Source organism: Colletotrichum chrysophilum (assembly GCF_026319265.1).
Source record: "Colletotrichum chrysophilum strain AFK26 chromosome Unknown scaffold_48, whole genome shotgun sequence".
Taxonomy (NCBI): Eukaryota; Fungi; Ascomycota; class Sordariomycetes; order Glomerellales; family Glomerellaceae; genus Colletotrichum; species Colletotrichum chrysophilum.
In genome coordinates this window covers 1-16,931 of record NW_026517335.1, presented here as the reverse complement: position 1 = coordinate 16,931, position 16,931 = coordinate 1, and the positions used below count along the sequence as shown (strand labels likewise).

The 16,931-nt window shown below is 52.7% G+C and overlaps 6 protein-coding genes across 6 annotated transcripts; 3 read left to right on the top strand and 3 right to left on the bottom strand.

Moving 5' to 3' along the window:
• Window positions 1-29: 29 nt before the first annotated feature.
• On the top strand, window positions 30-4,727 carry COL26b_006454 (uncharacterized protein; the record flags this gene model as incomplete). The annotated part of the gene is made up of 2 exons (XM_053179273.1): window positions 30-289; window positions 350-4,727. The coding sequence occupies 2 exons, from the start codon at window positions 30-32 to the stop codon at window positions 4,725-4,727; spliced, it is 4,638 nt and encodes a 1,545-aa protein (XP_053036710.1).
• Window positions 4,728-6,537: 1,810 nt separating this feature from the next.
• Window positions 6,538-7,257, top strand: COL26b_006453 (uncharacterized protein; the record flags this gene model as incomplete). Its single annotated transcript, XM_053179272.1, has 1 exon — window positions 6,538-7,257. The coding sequence occupies one exon, from the start codon at window positions 6,538-6,540 to the stop codon at window positions 7,255-7,257; it is 720 nt and encodes a 239-aa protein (XP_053036709.1).
• An 878-nt stretch (window positions 7,258-8,135) lies between these two features.
• On the bottom strand, window positions 8,136-9,461 carry COL26b_006452 (uncharacterized protein; the record flags this gene model as incomplete). Its single annotated transcript, XM_053179271.1, has 2 exons — window positions 8,136-9,307; window positions 9,458-9,461. The coding sequence occupies 2 exons, from the start codon at window positions 9,459-9,461 to the stop codon at window positions 8,136-8,138; spliced, it is 1,176 nt and encodes a 391-aa protein (XP_053036708.1).
• Window positions 9,462-10,819: 1,358 nt separating this feature from the next.
• On the top strand, window positions 10,820-11,515 carry COL26b_006451 (uncharacterized protein; the record flags this gene model as incomplete). Its single annotated transcript, XM_053179270.1, has 1 exon — window positions 10,820-11,515. One exon carries the CDS (start codon window positions 10,820-10,822, stop codon window positions 11,513-11,515), a length of 696 nt encoding a protein of 231 aa, XP_053036707.1.
• A 296-nt stretch (window positions 11,516-11,811) lies between these two features.
• COL26b_006450 (uncharacterized protein) lies at window positions 11,812-13,230 on the bottom strand (the record flags this gene model as incomplete). The annotated part of the gene is made up of 3 exons (XM_053179269.1): window positions 11,812-12,235; window positions 12,295-12,432; window positions 12,992-13,230. 3 exons carry the CDS (start codon window positions 13,228-13,230, stop codon window positions 11,812-11,814), a joined length of 801 nt encoding a protein of 266 aa, XP_053036706.1.
• A 964-nt stretch (window positions 13,231-14,194) lies between these two features.
• COL26b_006449 (uncharacterized protein) lies at window positions 14,195-14,728 on the bottom strand (the record flags this gene model as incomplete). The annotated part of the gene is made up of 2 exons (XM_053179268.1): window positions 14,195-14,309; window positions 14,382-14,728. The coding sequence occupies 2 exons, from the start codon at window positions 14,726-14,728 to the stop codon at window positions 14,195-14,197; spliced, it is 462 nt and encodes a 153-aa protein (XP_053036705.1).
• Between the last annotated feature and the right edge of the window lie 2,203 nt (window positions 14,729-16,931).

Genomic DNA, 16,931 nt, shown 5'->3' with positions numbered 1-16,931 from the left:
CAACCAACGGCACATCGATCTCGGCAGAGATGGAGAAAGACTTGCGGCTGCGACTCGTGGTGCGGCGCCACGGCGTGCCTGACGTCAAGCTCCTCTGGAATGCGACCGCCAATGAGGATCTGACCATCTCAAAACTTGTCGCCGAAGTCAACGAGGTGATCCCCCTCGAAAGCGGCGAATGGGGTCTCGAGGACTATGCCGTGGAGCTTAAGGATGCCTCCGGCGACGGCTTTGAGTGCGTCCACTACCACCTCGTCTCCAAGGTGCTCAAGGAAGATGACCAAGTCCTGTAAGTCGACCCATTCATGTCCGGCACGCATCTCTGAGTGCAAGGCTAACTTGATTCTAGCATCCGACCTCTCCTTACCGACGATCTCAAGAGGCGAAAGCTCAGCGGCAGGCACCAGATATCATCCGATGGCAGACACTTGGTGGACGGTCTCGCCTACGGACGCTCATGGCTTAAGGCCCCCCGCGACCGACCGAACGTGGCCCTTCCGCCCAGGAAAAAGGCTCGCATCACCTATAGCAGCGACGACGAAACCGATTCCCCGTCGGAAACCAGCAATGATACAGAGCTTCCCATGATCGAGTACGATTCGTCGACGAGAGCCCATCAAGACCCTTCGAGCGTCAAGCTTCGCGCCCGCTTCTACGACGCCGAATCGGACGGAGATGAAGAAGGTGACGACGAATTCGAGCCCGGCGCAGATGGCGACGATGATGAGGATATGGGCAGCGAGGACGATGACATACGAGAGGAGCTGCGTCTCATCAGCGAAGACAACGCCGCCGTTAGAGAAGGTGACCTCCTCGAGGAGTTGCGCAGCATTCGTGGCAAGAGGGCATCGAGCGGATCGCGGGAGACCTTACATTCGACCCCGCCTCGTCGCGCATCCCCTGTAGCATCGGCCAACAATGCTTTGGTTAGGTCTGCAACTAGGACGTCCACCGGTATGGACTTTCTCGACAAGATCATAGCTTTGAGAGCTGCGTTCCCCACTGCACCCTTCGCCATCGTCGAGCCAACGTTGCTCAGGTGCGACTCAGACCTGGAGAGGGCATACCGTAAGCTTTCGAAAAAGTTCAGCGCCCAGCTTGGTATTCGTCAAATGCTAGAGCGCCAGGAGAGAAGCCTGTCCAGCAGTCCCATTCGGCATAGCGACCGTAACGAAGGACGTGAGCTGGTGCTCAGAGAAACGAGTTCTGAGGAAGACTCTGACAGCGCAGCGAACGAGCTTGAGGAGCACCTGAGCAACGAGCTGAATGACGACAGCGACGAGGCGTCTGAGACCCTCAACCACAACACTCGTCCTGATTCAAAGGATGAAAAGGATGAGCTGTCCTTACAATCGTCTGACTCCGAATCCAGCTCTGAATCGAGTGCGGTAGCGTCCGAGTCGGATTCTGATCAAGAGATGGATGACCTGGACAAAAGCTCAGAAGACTCTTCCTCCGATGACTCTAGCGAGTCTGCTGGAGAAGAAGCATCCGTATCGGACGAGAATTCAGAGGCTGCCGACCAGGATATACCTGAAGAGTCTGGCTCGGACTCTGGCAGTGATGGTTCAAGGGCTGTCGCGGATAGGCGGTCCTCTGAAGGTGCACCTGCCGACCTGGATATGGACTCATCTTCGGGCTCGTCATCTGACTCTTCGTCAGACTCACCGTCCGATTCTTCAGAGTCTGACGAGGAAAGCAGCAGCGACGATTCCAGCTCGGACTCAGACTCCGACTCCGACTCCGGACCCGAAGAAATACCTGCTACAACTTTAAGCAAGCAGTATCAGACTTTGCAGCCCGTCATAACCCCAGAGCCAACCAAGGCAACTCCTGCGGTCGCCCCAGTTGTCCACACGCCAACTGTCCCGCCCGGCCAAGGCCTGACTAAAACTCAGAAGAGAAACGCGAGGCGGAAACTTGCCAAGCAGTCCGCGGCGCAGGGCAGTTCAGTATCGGGACCAATCAGCAGAGAGCCCTCCCAGATGACAGCCCCCGAGACTCCAGATGACATTGCAGCCCTTTTGGCAAGGAAAAAGGCGTTGCTCGAGGCTTTCGTATCAGATGCGCCTGAGGAGTCTCAGAGCCAAGAGAAGTCGCCCGAAATCCCAGATTCCGCTCCTCAAGACTTCTCGCAGGTTGAGCACGCCGAGGCTTCTCAAAGCCCCTCTGCTCAAGAGGAATCTGCCCAGCGTCGCATGAAGCCCAATGTTGGCGCTGCGAGGCGCATGCTGATGGGATCCTTGGGTCTCAAGAACCCAAAGACCAAGGCTGATGAGGACAAGATCAGGCAAGAACTGATGAAAGGCGTGCGGCCGCACACCAATGCACGTCTGACGGAAGCATCGCAGTCTGGCGAATCCGCCCAGACTCAAGAATCGGTAGAGGAAGATCCCGAAGCCTGGCGCGAGAAAATCGCTTACCGAGCCGTAGAATGCTGCCACGAGGGTGTCGAGCTCTCGGAACCGCCATTTCCTTTTGTCCAGCGGTGGGACCCCCAACAGCAAGTGGAGGAATGGTTTGGTTCGAAGAATAAGCGCGGGGGCAAACGTAAGCGCGTACAGCGCAATCAAGCTCAATTCTATGACGACGGGGACTCTCAATCGTCGAAGAAGCGTCGGGTAGAGGGCGATGACAGCATCATGACCTTCTCGGAAGGGGTTGAGGAAGGAGACACAACACTGAACTACGACGACCCGGTCGAGGAACCGGCCGCGCCAAAGCCCCGACCTGAGGAGAGCCAGATGACGGATGTCGAGGATCTGCCCTCATTGCCGGACGACTTGACCACACTTCCGGAGCTTCGGCCAGGTGCGGCGAAGGCGGGCATGGTCATCACGTGGAAGCAGTGGGTTTTGTCGACTCAAACCAATTGGCAACCCGAAGTTATCAACGTCACTGGTATTTTGGTCAGAGTTTTCGACGAGGATGCCACCGACTTTGAGTTCTTGCTGGCTCAACGGGACCGGGATCATGATCGAAAAGAGAAGGTCTACGATGAAAGCACCGGCAAGCGGGTGTATGACCGTTTTGAGGCTCCAGACGACGATGAGGACGATGACGAGTCTGGTTTCGATGACGGATACCGCAAGATCACATTTGCGGAGCTGATTGAGCCCAAGATTCTTCAAGACCCTCTGGACGACAAGCAGATGCCAGTCGTCAACGAAGAGTCGAGTGGCCCCACTGACAGCGTCGTTCACGAGACCGTTTACGATACTCAGAGCCAGCCTTCTCAGTTCCCGGGGAAGAACGCCAGCCCGCCCGAGGCGGATGAAGATGGAAGTCAGTCAAAAATTGATGCAGAGGATGATCAAGCCAAGGCTAATACGGGTGATGGACAGTCTCAGGTCGTTGCTGAGCATGATGAGATGGTCGTCGACACTTCGGAACAGGATCAATCGACCTCAAACCCTGAGCCACCAGTTGACGATGCACAGCCAGCAGATTCTATTGAAGACGAAGCTGATGAAGACGACGTGGCGACACCCAAAGCGAGTGCACAAGCGAAAGTCAAGAATGTCATTGTTGAAACGGAGGAATCTCAGGAGTCGGGAACCAGCCAAGCCCCTACTGCATTCTCAATCTCTTCGGATCGCCGCCATGAAATCAGTCTGATGATCGAGGAAGCGGGTTTCCGTAAAGACCTTTCCCCGTCTGTCTTGCAACGCAAAACAAGCAGTCCTACTCGCCAACTTATGGAGATGTCGGAGGCAGCCAACAGCCGATCGTCCGAGGCTGCTGTACCCGAGGGGAGCTCCGTAAAGGATCCCACACCGGTTCCTCCTCAAAGCGACTCCATCCCACCACCCTCCTCTGCGACTAGCGTCCGCAGCGGGCGACAACCAGACGACGACTTCAGTTTCCATACAGGTGGCGACGATGTTCCAATGAATGACACTGGCGATGGGTCACCAATCTTGGGAGCCTCCACACCCAAGGCGAATGTCCAGACGCCCCCTCGCCAGAACAAGTCGCCTGTTGAGCCAGGCACAACTGAGTCCTTCCCGTCATTGGAAGACATCTTTCTCGAGGCCACGCAACCAAGCACACAGAACACGGAAAGTCCCTCCAAGTCACAAGTATTCTCGGACATCAAATCCCGCAAGTCAATCGTGAAGCTCGACACAGATTACGAGGCTGCCATGCGACGCATTGATGAAGAAGGGGACGAGGATGATGAAGAAGATGAGGATAGTGAAGAAAACGAGGACGACGAAGAGGATGAGGACGACGAGTCGCCGCAGGCCTTGAGGGGCACCCGCAAGCAGCTCTTTCCCAATTCAAGTCAGCCAGCTCCGTCTAGATCGCCCGAGTTACCCGAAATGAGGCCGATGCCCAAGACGGCACCATCATCTTTCAGCGAGTCGCAGGATGTCAAGCCAAAGAAGCCTTTTATTCGATTTACGAAGCGCAAGCGCCACAGCTCTCCGTTTGTCATTCCGGATGGTTCCCAGGTTATCTCGTTGCCATCCTCGCCCGAACCGCCCGTAGAAGAGGCTTATGCTGAAGACGAGATTGATGACGACTACCAGGAGAAAAGCAGTAGTCTACCGCATGGGTCTGGCTGGGTGAAGAAGAACAAGCCGTCCCGAGCGAAGAGCATGCCGCCGGCTAGAACAACAGCCAGCGCGGCAGCCGGAAGGAGGTCGATCCCGCCCAGCTCCATGCCGGCTAGGACGAATACCAAGTCTCGAGGGCAACGCAAGTCTATGACGAGGTTCTAGAAGAAGTTGAGGACGGCTCGTGGCAGTTGAGACTGGGTCTGGTTTAGGCGTTACTGGATAGTCTGATTGTATGTATTAATACTTTGCATTGGCTCCACAGATGATGAGAGCATCAATACCCGTACCCGACTAGGTACTTTAGTAGCAATGGTACAACAAGCAAGCTGAGAGTTCATTCTCGTCGAAAATCTTCCAACTCATATACTGTGACATACAGATGCGTAGCCCTTTTTGGCCATGTTCCAGTCCTTGCTAGCATGCCTTGACGACTCTTGTTCTGTTAGCTCTCAAGATCGATTTCAGTATCACTGGTGTTTTTGTTGTCATTGCTTCGTATCGGCGGCTGATCGGCTTTGGGATGAGATACGAAGGTATGGTTGGGTGTATTGACTCGTTGAAAGTTTTTACCCATCATGATATCAAAGTAAAAGAAATCTTGACTCTCCGATCAAGCCAAGGGCTCGGCTGCTGAGGTTGTCCGTACACTCTGCCGGCATCTTCTCAAAAGCCTCGTCGAAATTAGAAATATCGCAGCGTCATGGCCAAATAGTCTCTATGTTGTTCACGCAAGTGATGATGTTGATGAGCTACATCGAGATCCACCAACAAGGTAAAGGATCGATTCATGCATTTTGTGTTCCTCCTTCCCCGCGTTACCTTAGTCATGTTGATTGAAGTTAGTTGGATGGCTTAGCTTCATCGAAACTTCATCGCTGTTCTTCGAACGCCGAGCGCGAGCCAATCAGGACTCGGGATTCGAGGGTTGGGGAAAGCTGCAGCACTTACCCCGGCAGCAGCCGTGCTCCCTTTGTCACCAGAAGAACAGACAGTCCGGGGTTTGCAGGCAACCTCCCTCGATTGGAAAGTAGCCCACGAAGCAGCCGCCGTTGCCGCGGAGTGTTTCATGCAGAAACTCAAACAGACCACACATCGCAAGAGGCATGGAACGCTGGGAATGAGGTGTTGTTTCAAGGTGGGGCGAAGGTGAGGCTAAAAGCAACAGTGACAGCTCACCACAGCTCTCGGTGAGCTTCGGTGTACTCCGCATCATGTGATTTTCGCCACCCAGGAGGCCCAAGCTCGTGTGACGAAAAGCGGGCGCAATGGGATCGTCGAGCCAATGGGATGGTGCCGTCGCTGCGGACAAAGCCAATTGCCGCCTGTTCCCACTGGCTGGAAAATCCCGGCGACACTCTGGACCGTCTGTGGCCGCCCTGGGCTGCTCGCTGGAGTTGGGGTCCCTGCGCCAATTGGCGGGCAGGCGCTGACCAAAAAGAAAGTCGCAGGCACGGCACGGAAGCTTCTTCCCCAAAATCAATCGACCTATCGTTCGATGTACGCACGGGTGTCGTTGCACTCTACATCATTCCAGCGCCGCACTCTTCCCCTCCGCCCATCTCCTCATCTTCCGCCTTCTCCTCATCATTAACACCCTCCCACCCCCTCATCTTTTCGACTTCGAGTGCGGCCGTCATCCTCTTCTCTCCCTCTCTTCTCTTAGTCTTGTCCCCCGCCCCTCACCTGCGAGCGCAACTTGCATCGAGCAAACACCGAAACCGACAAATACCGACGACTCGGTGGCCGAGCTTCCGCGGCGGATATAGCTTCATTTTTAGCACTCTTGAGACACCTCCAAAATTTGCATTGGGTCGCCCGCGCAAGGCCCTCGATGTCAACGCCCCTTGCGTCCCGACAAACGTGAGCGCTTTCTCGAACGCAAAAGGATCGAAGACCCCAATTCAAGTACGGAACCGAACATCGACACCAATAACGCAAAAAAACCGTACCCAGAATACCCGCCGCATACAAGATGGTCCTCACCCACTCGACGAACCACACCTACTCTCACCCTTTCCCGACCGTCACGCTCGCCTACTTCCTCCGATACTCGTCCCCCAAGCTCAATCCCTTCTCCACTCATGTTCTCAGCACCGATACCATCGACAGCCGCCTCGACCCGGCCACGGGCAGGCTGCACACGACACGCATCCACCTGAAGAAGTCGCGCATGCCCGCGCCCGTCTTCAAGCTCCTCCCGGCATCCATCACCGGCGGTGGCTCCGCTGAAAAAGCGAGCTACGTCCTTGAGACATCCGTCGTCGATGTCCGTGAGGGCTGGATGCGCACGGAGAGTCGCAATCTCAACTTCATGAACGTCCTTTCCGTCATCGAAAAGCAGGACTTTCGCCTCCCCGCGGATGCCCCTGCTGATGCCGCGACCGACGTTACGACCACTGTTATCTACAGATCTCGTCTCGGCGAGAGGCTACGTGGGGGCAAGAAGGACATGCCCCAGGCCAACGCCATCCCGGAGCAACCGGAGCAGAAGGAGGGCCGTTGGATGCCTGGCTGGATGAGTGGCATCGGTGCGCGGGGCATCCAGCGCAGCATTGAGAACCTGGCTTCTAGCAAGACGCAGGACCAGATGGGCAAGAGCCGTGAGGGCATGCGTGTCGTTCTCGAGAGGCTTAGGAAGAACGGCGTCGTCGGCGTGCTGGAGATGATGAGACGAGAACGCCAATTGGCTTGAGGATTCTCATCTGACGGACTTGGAGCGTGTGACCCGGACTGCGGGAGAGAGCACACATTGTACACCATGGACAAAGCCTACGTTTTTCACGGCTGGGCAGTCCGCGAGTCCGCTCCTCGTTCCTGTACCTTCCCCCCTTGTTGTACATTATTCTATGACCATAGCGCGGCGTCTTCATGGCTGATTTGGCGGTTGGAGAGAGGATCTCTCAGGCAAAAAAGGATCACGACGGACAACAACAAAAATTTTGGGCTCCTCTGTCATGCCGAACGCTGTATGACATCCCCTCTCTTGTATCTGACACTTATGTAGTCAAAGAATGTAAAATTTTCAATCTTCACAAGGTGGCCCAAACATCGTTCGACAGTGGTCTCATCGCAATTTTGGTGTAACTCCGGATAGCGCCATGTCTCAAGCTCACGGTTAAATCGCATCAATCGCTTTCTTGGACGACCTCCATCGGCTGTCCGACACGGCATGTCGACTTGTGGGGTCTGCGACAGACGCAACCGATTCCAGACTTGACATCTCCGGACCCTGACGAGACGGCAATCAGGCATGTTTCGCAGTCGCAGCCGCACAGCCATGGTCCCTTTAAGCATACTGTCCTAGGCCTTGGCGATCTGCAGAAAAGCACGTTTGGGGTTTGGATGAATTTTGTGCGGGTGACAACGCAGCAGAGAAATTTGCCGCTGGGATGTCCCTTGGTTGTCTGCCCCGCGGCTGAGGCTTGTGAATTCACTCCGCTGCGGGCAACCAGCCGCCAAGATTGTTGAATCGTGAATTCTTGTGTGGATAATTCTCAGTAATCTTCGCTTTTGGGGGTCATGTCTAGATCATCTACAGTATAATACAAGTCTATGCAACAAGCGCATGCCTCACTTCTGCGCCTTCTTCTCCGCCACCAAGGCGGCAGCTTCCTCCTCCGCCATCATGGCCTCAATGTCCTGCGACACCATCCACTCTTTCACGCTATCAAACACCTTATCCAGCATCTCCCCGCCGGCCACAACATCCGGCAGATCGTGCACGTCGATGCCCGCGCGGTGGTCCGTCACGCGGTCCTGCTGGTAATTGTACGTCCGGATCTTGTCCCCCCGCGTGATTCTGTTCTTCGCCAGCACAGAGTTGCGCAGCTGCGCCGCCGCCTCCTCGCGCGCCTCGCGCCGCTGCAGCGCGACCCGCGACCGCAGCAGCTTCCACGCGCCCTCGCGGTTGCGCTGCTGCGACCGCGAGTCCTGCATGCTCACCACCGTCCCGCTCGGCAGATGCGTCATCCGGATCGCCGACTCCGTCTTGTTCACGTGCTGTCCGCCCGCGCCGCGCGCGCGCATCGTCTCGATCCTTACTTCTTGTGGATCGATGTAGAAGTCGGACTCCGGGTTGTTGAAGTCCTCCTCCGCGCTGCCGTTCTCCGGGAAGGACGGCAGCACCCACACGGCGACGGCGCTCGTGTGCGTGCGCCCCTTGCTCTCGGTCGCCGGGACGCGCTGCACGCGGTGCATGCCGGCCTCGCCGCGGAAGACGTCGTACGCGCCGGGGTCCTGCACCTCGATGATGGCCTCCTGCAGGGGCTGCTCGCCCGCCGCGCTGGAGGTGTCGCCGGCGGCGTCGGCCATCTCGTACTTGATCACCTGCACGCGGTAGCCCTTGCGCGCGCAGAACTGGCGGTACATCTTGAAGAGGGTGTCCGCGAAGAAGCGGCCCTCGAGGCCGCCGGGGCCCGGCCGCATTTCCAGCAGGCAGGGCATGTGGGCGAAAGAGTCGCGGGGCGTGAGGGAGGCGGAGAGCTTGCGCGAGAGGGCGGCGAGGTGGCCGGTGGTGCTGGTGAGCTCGTCGCGGGCCATGTCGCGCAGCTCGCTGTCCTTGGAGGAGAGCATGCCGGTGAGCTCGGCGATGGAGGCCTGGGCGGTTTCCCATTCGCGCAGGGCGGTGACGACGCTCGAGAGCTCGCCGATGCGGCGGGCGGTCTTGGAGTCGTAGTCGGTCTCGAGGGTCGCGGAGAGGTCGGCATGTTCTTTTGCGAGGGTGCGCGCGCGTTGGAGGAGGGCTGGGGGGAGGGCTGTCTGGGTTTCTGGAGGGGTGTGTTAGTTTGGTGATGGAGGGGTCATTGGAGGGACGGGAGCTTGCCTGTGCTAGCACGGCGGATGAATTGGGTCGTCCTGGGTTTCAGGAACGAGCCCAGGCACCGGCGGCAGACCCATGGTGCCGCGAGCATACTCGTTGCGCCGGGTGTGGTGAAGGAGGTGGGAATTGGGAGAGTAGGAGGGAAAAAAGTTGGGTGAGGCCACTGAAATTGTTTAAGCTGATCTACAAAAGCTCGGGCAGGTCCAAAAGTTTAGGTTGCCGCTGACCGTTGCGAGGGGTCCAATTGGCGGCGGGATTGCTTATGTAATAAGCATTTCCTGGGGTTCTATCATTGTCTCGACATTAATCCGCCTCACTTACAACGCTTCTTGCTGTAAGTGGTCTTTCATTTTCTGTTTCTGAATCTACGCTGTGCTCTTGAGTGAATGATTTGACACTTGTCTTTTGCGAGGAAATCTTCGCATTTTAATGCTCAGTCTCCTCGCGTGGGATCCATGCCTGATCGTCCTTCACGGAAGTACAGACATGCTTCTTCCCCACAGGGAAAATGACATACCTGCCCATAAGGGCTTCAATGCCGCTTTTTTCTCATGTTTTAGCCTTCAGAATCATGAGTATTAACTCATGAATTGACCCGGTGCCGTCTATATTGCCACGATACTTCACACGAGAGTCAGAAGCAGCCGTCGAAGGCAATCACAATGTCAGATGTGACCTATCCACCACTATTATTTTAGCCTCAATCTCAACTGCCAGCGTGTTCTTCATCGCCCAAATTCAGAGCTGTATCCTCACCTTCATTATGCGTCGTCTTTTCTTCAGCGAAGCTCGCAGCACCATGTTATATCGGCCATATCGACATCCACTCGGGCCTTGACGCCGGCCCAAGGGAATTAAAGAGTCCGATGATAGCCTTCGCAAACGCATGAATGGGCCGGATTGGCTCGTCGCCTCGGTTGTACGCTGTGGATGCTGGCCTATTAGCGAAGCTTGGTCGTTTCTGGCCCATTTTCCGTCACTGCATCTTAGGCTCTTGGCGCCAAAGCACAGAAGCCCCATTTGTTGTTTCTAGCGCAGCGCCCTTCCATGACATGACCTCTTTGCGATAACCCGCTCCCCACATCTTCCCGTGTGCCATAGAAGTCGGTGTGCAGATATGGCCCTCATCCATGACTGCAACTTTCAGCTGATGCTGCAGCCACCCCAAATGCGATCAGATTGAGGCTGGATTGGTCATCTTCGTGAACTAGCGTTCATGCCTGCAAATGTCGGGAAGACCCGCCCGCATGAAACCCTCAACAGTAGGGCGCAACGGTCGCAAACGAGACATCGTCGATGAGTCAATTCGCAAGCGCGAGCTGCACATATGAACCTCATGATTGACCAGTTTTAGACTCTTCAGTATTGTCATCATCAGTTTCACCCACAGTAATCCTTTTATTTACATTCAATTGAGTACACAAGAATCAACAAAATGGTTCTCGAACTCTACATCGCCAACAAGCGCTATTCCAGCTGGTCCATGAGGCCCTGGGTCCTCCTCAGAGCCCTCGACATCCCCTTTGAAGAGCGCCTGCAATTGTTCAGTCCCGGCTACCGCCAACCAGCCTTCCTCTCCTTCTCCCCCTCCGGCAAGGTGCCCACTCTTGTTGACGGCGACATCACTGTCTGGGATTCCCTCGCGATCGCCGAATACGTCGCCGAATCCCACCCCGGCGTCTGGCCGCAAGAGTCCAAGGCCGCCCGCACATACGCGCGCAGCGCCGCTGCGGAGATGCACACCGGCTACGAGGCCCTGCGCGACCAGTACTCCATGAACGTCGCGCTGCGCATCGAGAGCGGCCCGCTCGATGCTGACGTGCAACGCAACCTCGACCGTCTGGAGCAGGTATGGACGGAGGGTCTGAAGAAGTTTGGGGGGCCGTGGGTGGCGGGTAAGGAGTTCTCTGCGGCAGATGCCTTCTTCGCGCCGGTCGCGACGAGGATTCAGACGTTTGGGCTTCCGCTGAAGGATCCTGAGGCCAAGGCGTATGTGGAGAGGTTGTTGGAGCATCCGGCGGTCAAGCAGTGGATTGATGATGGTATCGCGGAGACGGCTAGGGAACCTTCTCATGAGGTCGATGTTTTGAGGGGGAGGAAAATCCTGAAGGATTTGTCTGCATCTCAGTGAGCTTGCTCTATTGGGTTTCAACAATGTTTGAGGGCTAGCGGTTCATTTTCAGGTGAGAATTTTAATAACAATCGAAGAAAGACACGATGCACTGTCTTGCAATGCTCTTTGATAAAGAATCTGCAACGAGTTTGATACTGAATGGTATAGAAATCAACACAAGCGTTTTCTCTTTTCATGTAATCATACCCCAACACCATGGTGGACCTCTCAAACAGTTTCGGGCTTGCGGCCAACAATGCAGTACCTAAAGTCATTAGACGCGACATCTTCTCAGGGGTTTCAGTAGGGGAGACTTACGCGGGCCAGTACGCATGGATACTCTTGTCGTTAAAGTCCTTGCGGACTTCCGCAAGGAAGACTTCAACCTCGATCCTACTCCAGTTATGGCCACGGGTCAACGCCGCCATTGAGAATCCCTCCAGCCCTTCCAACATGTTCGCATTCTCCCAGATGCCGATCTCCTTGTACTTAGGGTCCTTTGGCCAAGAGTTGGTAGGCCACTTCAGCACCGTGATGCTGACATCAACGAAGCCCGCGGCTGACATGATGTCCTTGAGCGTAGGGCCTCGGACGAAGGGGCGGCCGAACTTCTCTGACGCCTCCATGAGCAGGTTACACCATCTCATCAAGGCGCTCTCTGGCTTGAGGGTTCCGTCGTCGGATGTGGCGAAGAGGTCAATCTCTTGCAGTTCGACGTAACCACCAGGCTTCAGGTTTCTTTCCATCTTTGGTTAATCATGTGCGTAGACCTGGAGTTTAGGTGGCACGAGACTCACTCATAGCATTTACGCAGATACACCGACCAATCCCCGATGCTCGATGTCATGACTCGGCTGTGGATGTAGTCGAACGGCAGAGAATAAGTCCACTCATCCTCGAGGTCGTCAATCTCGAACTTGACGTTTGGAGGCACACTGAACATGGTCAGCTCTTTGTTTAGTCATGGAAGCGGCTCCGGCGCAGCACGTACAAGCCCGGTTGAATTGGGGACAGATCGGTACCAATGACCTGAGACGCCGTTTAGTAAACACCACGTATAGAGCTGGAATCCAACGTACCTCGGCCTCAGGATGTTCGTCTCCGAAGTGCATGGCCCAAATACCCGTGCCAGTCCCGATATCAAGAACTCGGGTGGGTTTGGAGCTTCCCAGGCAAGGTGGAGCAACTCCAAGCCTGTCATCAAGCGAAATCATCCAGATTTGAAACTCCATATCTGATCTCTACATTAGCACAACACCGAATGGTCTTCTTTCCACTCGTCTCACCCAGTCTGTCGCTCTCCCGCTCGTCGTTGGGGAAAATGTATTCTAAGACCATTGTCAGTGCAAGCTATGTCGGCTGATTCCATTTAAACGTACTTCCATCTTTGTACCGATGGTAGGTCCTGCCATTTTCCTGGCGGTAGTCGAATAAGGATGGACGGAGACTCTCAGTTGATGGAGCGAGACTCTGCAAGACTATTTGTTAGTGAACTGGGCGAAAGTCGTCTTCGACGCCAAGATGCTCAGGACGTGCGACTCCCAAAGATTCGAGGTGAAGCGTACTCTTCCGTCTACCGACTGGCCCTCTTCCTCCTCGGTGTCGTCGGCGGTGAGCACATTTTCAGGGTTGTTTTCCGGCTGGACTTCAGGCTGGACGCCAGCGTCTGCTGCTACAGGTTCGCGGTTTGGCGAGTCAGGCGAACCTGGGTTGCTGGGTGTTGCTGCAGACATTGCTCAGATCTTGCACACGCTGGCCAATTCGACTGACGCTTGACGATGAAAATGACGGAGATGACGAAGAGGAAGAAGAAGAAACCCGGTTCCCGGAAACCTGTCAGAATAAGGACGCGGGGCAATCACGGCTTTTGTGACGGCTTTTCGATCAGACCATGCAGCGGTCCAAGTAAGACCCCTGCTCTCGGCCCAATGGTACCCTGCGCACACCCAACATGCATGCGCCCCCTCACCGTGAAGAATTGGGGTGGAGCTGCGAACCTGACGTGCGAATGAGGACCTCAGCAGATAGGGGTTGCAGAAGAATACACCTTCACGGCACATCTTTAGTGCGTTCTCTGCAGGGCTCAGATTGCCACGTTCGCAACAGGCTCTCTGGGCGGATGATACGCGGCACGGACAGGGTTCGGAGACAGCAACTACCAGGCCTCTGCCGGGCCATGGAACCCCCCATGTTCAGCGCTCAAGCCCTAGGATCGCTTGTGTTAGTCGAGATGCGAATAACTTCGCCAAAGTCTCAAAGTTATCCGAAGTTTGACGTAGCACAGGAAGTGCGCCGCAGGAGCCGATTTCTTCTTCTGGATGGAGATGTGGACGCCATTGGCTGCTGCACACAGGGATCAAGGAGAGAGAGTCAGCGCTGTAACCAGCCACACTAGCAACTCACTCGGCACCGACGAACTCTGAATAAGCGTTCAAGAACCTGCTGATTATTCGACATTTTTCATCCTCTGAAATATCTGCTTCCAGCGACTTTGGGCCCTGCAAGATGAAATGAACGCTGGTCCGCAAACATCAAATGGTCAGTTCACAAACTCGGTCACTGTTGGACACGGTGCATCGGAGATGGTTGTTTCTGTGAGAGACACAATATGTACAGTGAACATGAAGCCGCAGAAGTCATGACACCACAAGACCCGAGAACATGAGCTTCCGTCCGAGTCCTTTCCACGTCCATCATTTAGTTGGGGTTGCAGTAGAAGCATCCCATGTTGTTGCTGATGCCAGCGGCCAAGTTGCCGCCGGGGTTTCTGAAGATCTGGTGAGAGAAGCGAGTTGCCTCACATGCGTTGCCGCTGTATTGTGAGATGTTAGAACTTACATAGCCAAACAGTGGACTTTTTATAGAGATATAGCATTAAACATACCCATAGAAATCGCACCACCCGCCTGAATCAGGTCCAACCGAACTAATACGGGAAACCCAGTAAGAGTCAGGGTATATAGCGACGCTAATGGGGTAGCATCCGTAGTAACATTCGCCGCCGAAGTTGTCGAGGTCGCACATGTATACGCCCTCACAAATACGCTTGTTCAAGCTACGGGCGACGTTGGACTCGTCGTCGGACTTGAGCTTGGCGACCTCAGCCTTGAGCTCCTCAAAGGGGAGCGGGCCGGCGAGAACGTAAGACTCAGCATCGCCGGAGGGAGCTGGGCTGGGAGCGGCGGCGGCGAAGGTCGCGGAAAGGAGAGCAATGAATGAAGAGGCACGCATATTGACTGATTTTGATGAGTAAAGTCTTGAAACGTGAAGGCTTAGTTGGGGGACGTAGAGCTGTGATGAGGAGAGTTGAGCTGGGCGGGATGAAGGGCCTGTTATATACGACACATATGACACCCACGAATTTGGCTTACAATAACTCCACGGAGAAGCTGTAAATGGTAATCACGGCCATAGAAGCGGCAGCTTAGCCCCAGCGACGGTGGCTTTGCGGCTGCTTCCACCGGCATTTGCCTGAAGCAGATGTGGTGATCCACTTGAATTGGGCCATTTCCAGACCTTCACGAGTTTCGGTGGATTCAGTTGAAGATACAAGGCTTTTTCTCGACCATCTAGATGCTGGCGAAGGATCAGAATGAAGCCACATCCTTCGAGGGATATCAATAGATGCCAGGGTGCTTTAGAGTTTTGACCCCGGTTTAGAAGGATCTTAACCCACTGAAGACGACACGGAGCTTCCTTCCGGTTGTGTCGGCTGCTGCTCAAATACGATAAGGTGTTGAGATAGAAGATATGTGACTAGAGTTATCGAAAGGCAAAGGGAGCCCAACATCATGTGGATAGGATATCGAAACCATCGCCTCATAGGGAAAAAGTTGGCAGGGATGGCCAACGTAGGTGCCTAGAGCCATGGGAATGTCACGACTAGTCACTTGTAAAGCCCAGAACATCTCAATCTAGAGAAGGCTATGATATCCCTGGAGTGGGCATACGCAGAACTACTCTCGGCCCGCTGGGCGGTGAGGGTCCCGGTGGATGACGCCCCGGAGTCACGTCCGATTGTGAACCTCCCGTGGTGAAGTAATTTAGCACTACGTGAGTACGTCAGTCTTTGCCCATGTGCCAAACGAAGACTGAAAAGAAACCAAACAACTTTGAATTTGCTGGGATTTGAGACTGCGTCTTCTTACCGAGAGTACCCTCGCGTCTGAGAAGGAAGCTTACCTTGGACTATGTTCAAATAGGGGCAGGATATTCGGCGCACCCCTCTGGCTAATCAGCACACCTCTCTGTGGCTAGGTGAGGCGTAGCCCTCTGAAGACCAGCGAAACGCTAACTAGCGCAGTTAAAATAGAGGTCTCTAATTAGCCTAAATTAACTAGAGGATTAGCTAAAGTTTTACTAAGTTATTAAATAATTTAAAAACTCCTTAGATTTAAATAATTTAAAGCTTAGTAGTTAGTTTTTATTATTTTAATTAAAACCCTATTACATTATATAACTTCTAGTAGCTATAAATAAATATAATATTTAAATTAATAACTTAGCTAGTTTTAGTACTTAATTTTATATAGTTTAGCTAGCTCTTTATTATCTTAAGCCTAACTAGACTCCTCCTTATTAATAAGTTAATCTAATATACTTTTAAACTTAAGGTTAAGATTAATATTATACTAATATAGCAAATTATTAAGTATATCTTATATAGTATCTAACTATATAGATTAATTTTTTACCCATAATAGAGTTTTTATAAGGGTAAGAAAGTATTATAATAAGCTTAGTAGTATATTACTTATAAGATTAATAACTTTAATACCTATAGCTTTAATAATATTAGTTATACTAAAATATAATAACTACTTTATACAAGTAATAATAATATTTAGTATTAGCTTTATATATATCTTTACAAATAATAGCTTTAAAGCTTTATTAAGTAGTTATAGCTCTACTAAGTATGTTAGTTAGTATTATTAATAGTAAAAAGCTTAATAGAAGGCTTAGTATAGTAGTTATTAATTAACTTAGTAATACTAGAGGTAAGGCTTCTATATGCTTAGCAGCTTCTTTATACTTAGAAAGTAAGGGTTCTTAATAAGAGGACTTATTATTTAATCTCTTGATAACTTTAAGCTTACTTTTTGTTTTAACTTTCATAAGATCTAAAATAATAAGTTTATTATTAATAGAACTTTAAACTTAAAACTAATAAGAGTAGATATAGTTAGGTTAAAGTAGCTTTTTAGTATTAGTAAACTATTAGATTATATAGTAATAAAGTAAGCTATATATTTTATTAAAGGTATAGAAAAGCTTATATTTATCTTTTAGTTTAGCTATAGAGCTAGCTTTACTCTTAGCTACTAGCTTATAAAGCTCTTTATATAATAAAAGTAATACCTTATAGTAAATTTAATATTAAATTTACTGCAAGGTAATATAATAATAATAATAATAATAATAATAATAATAA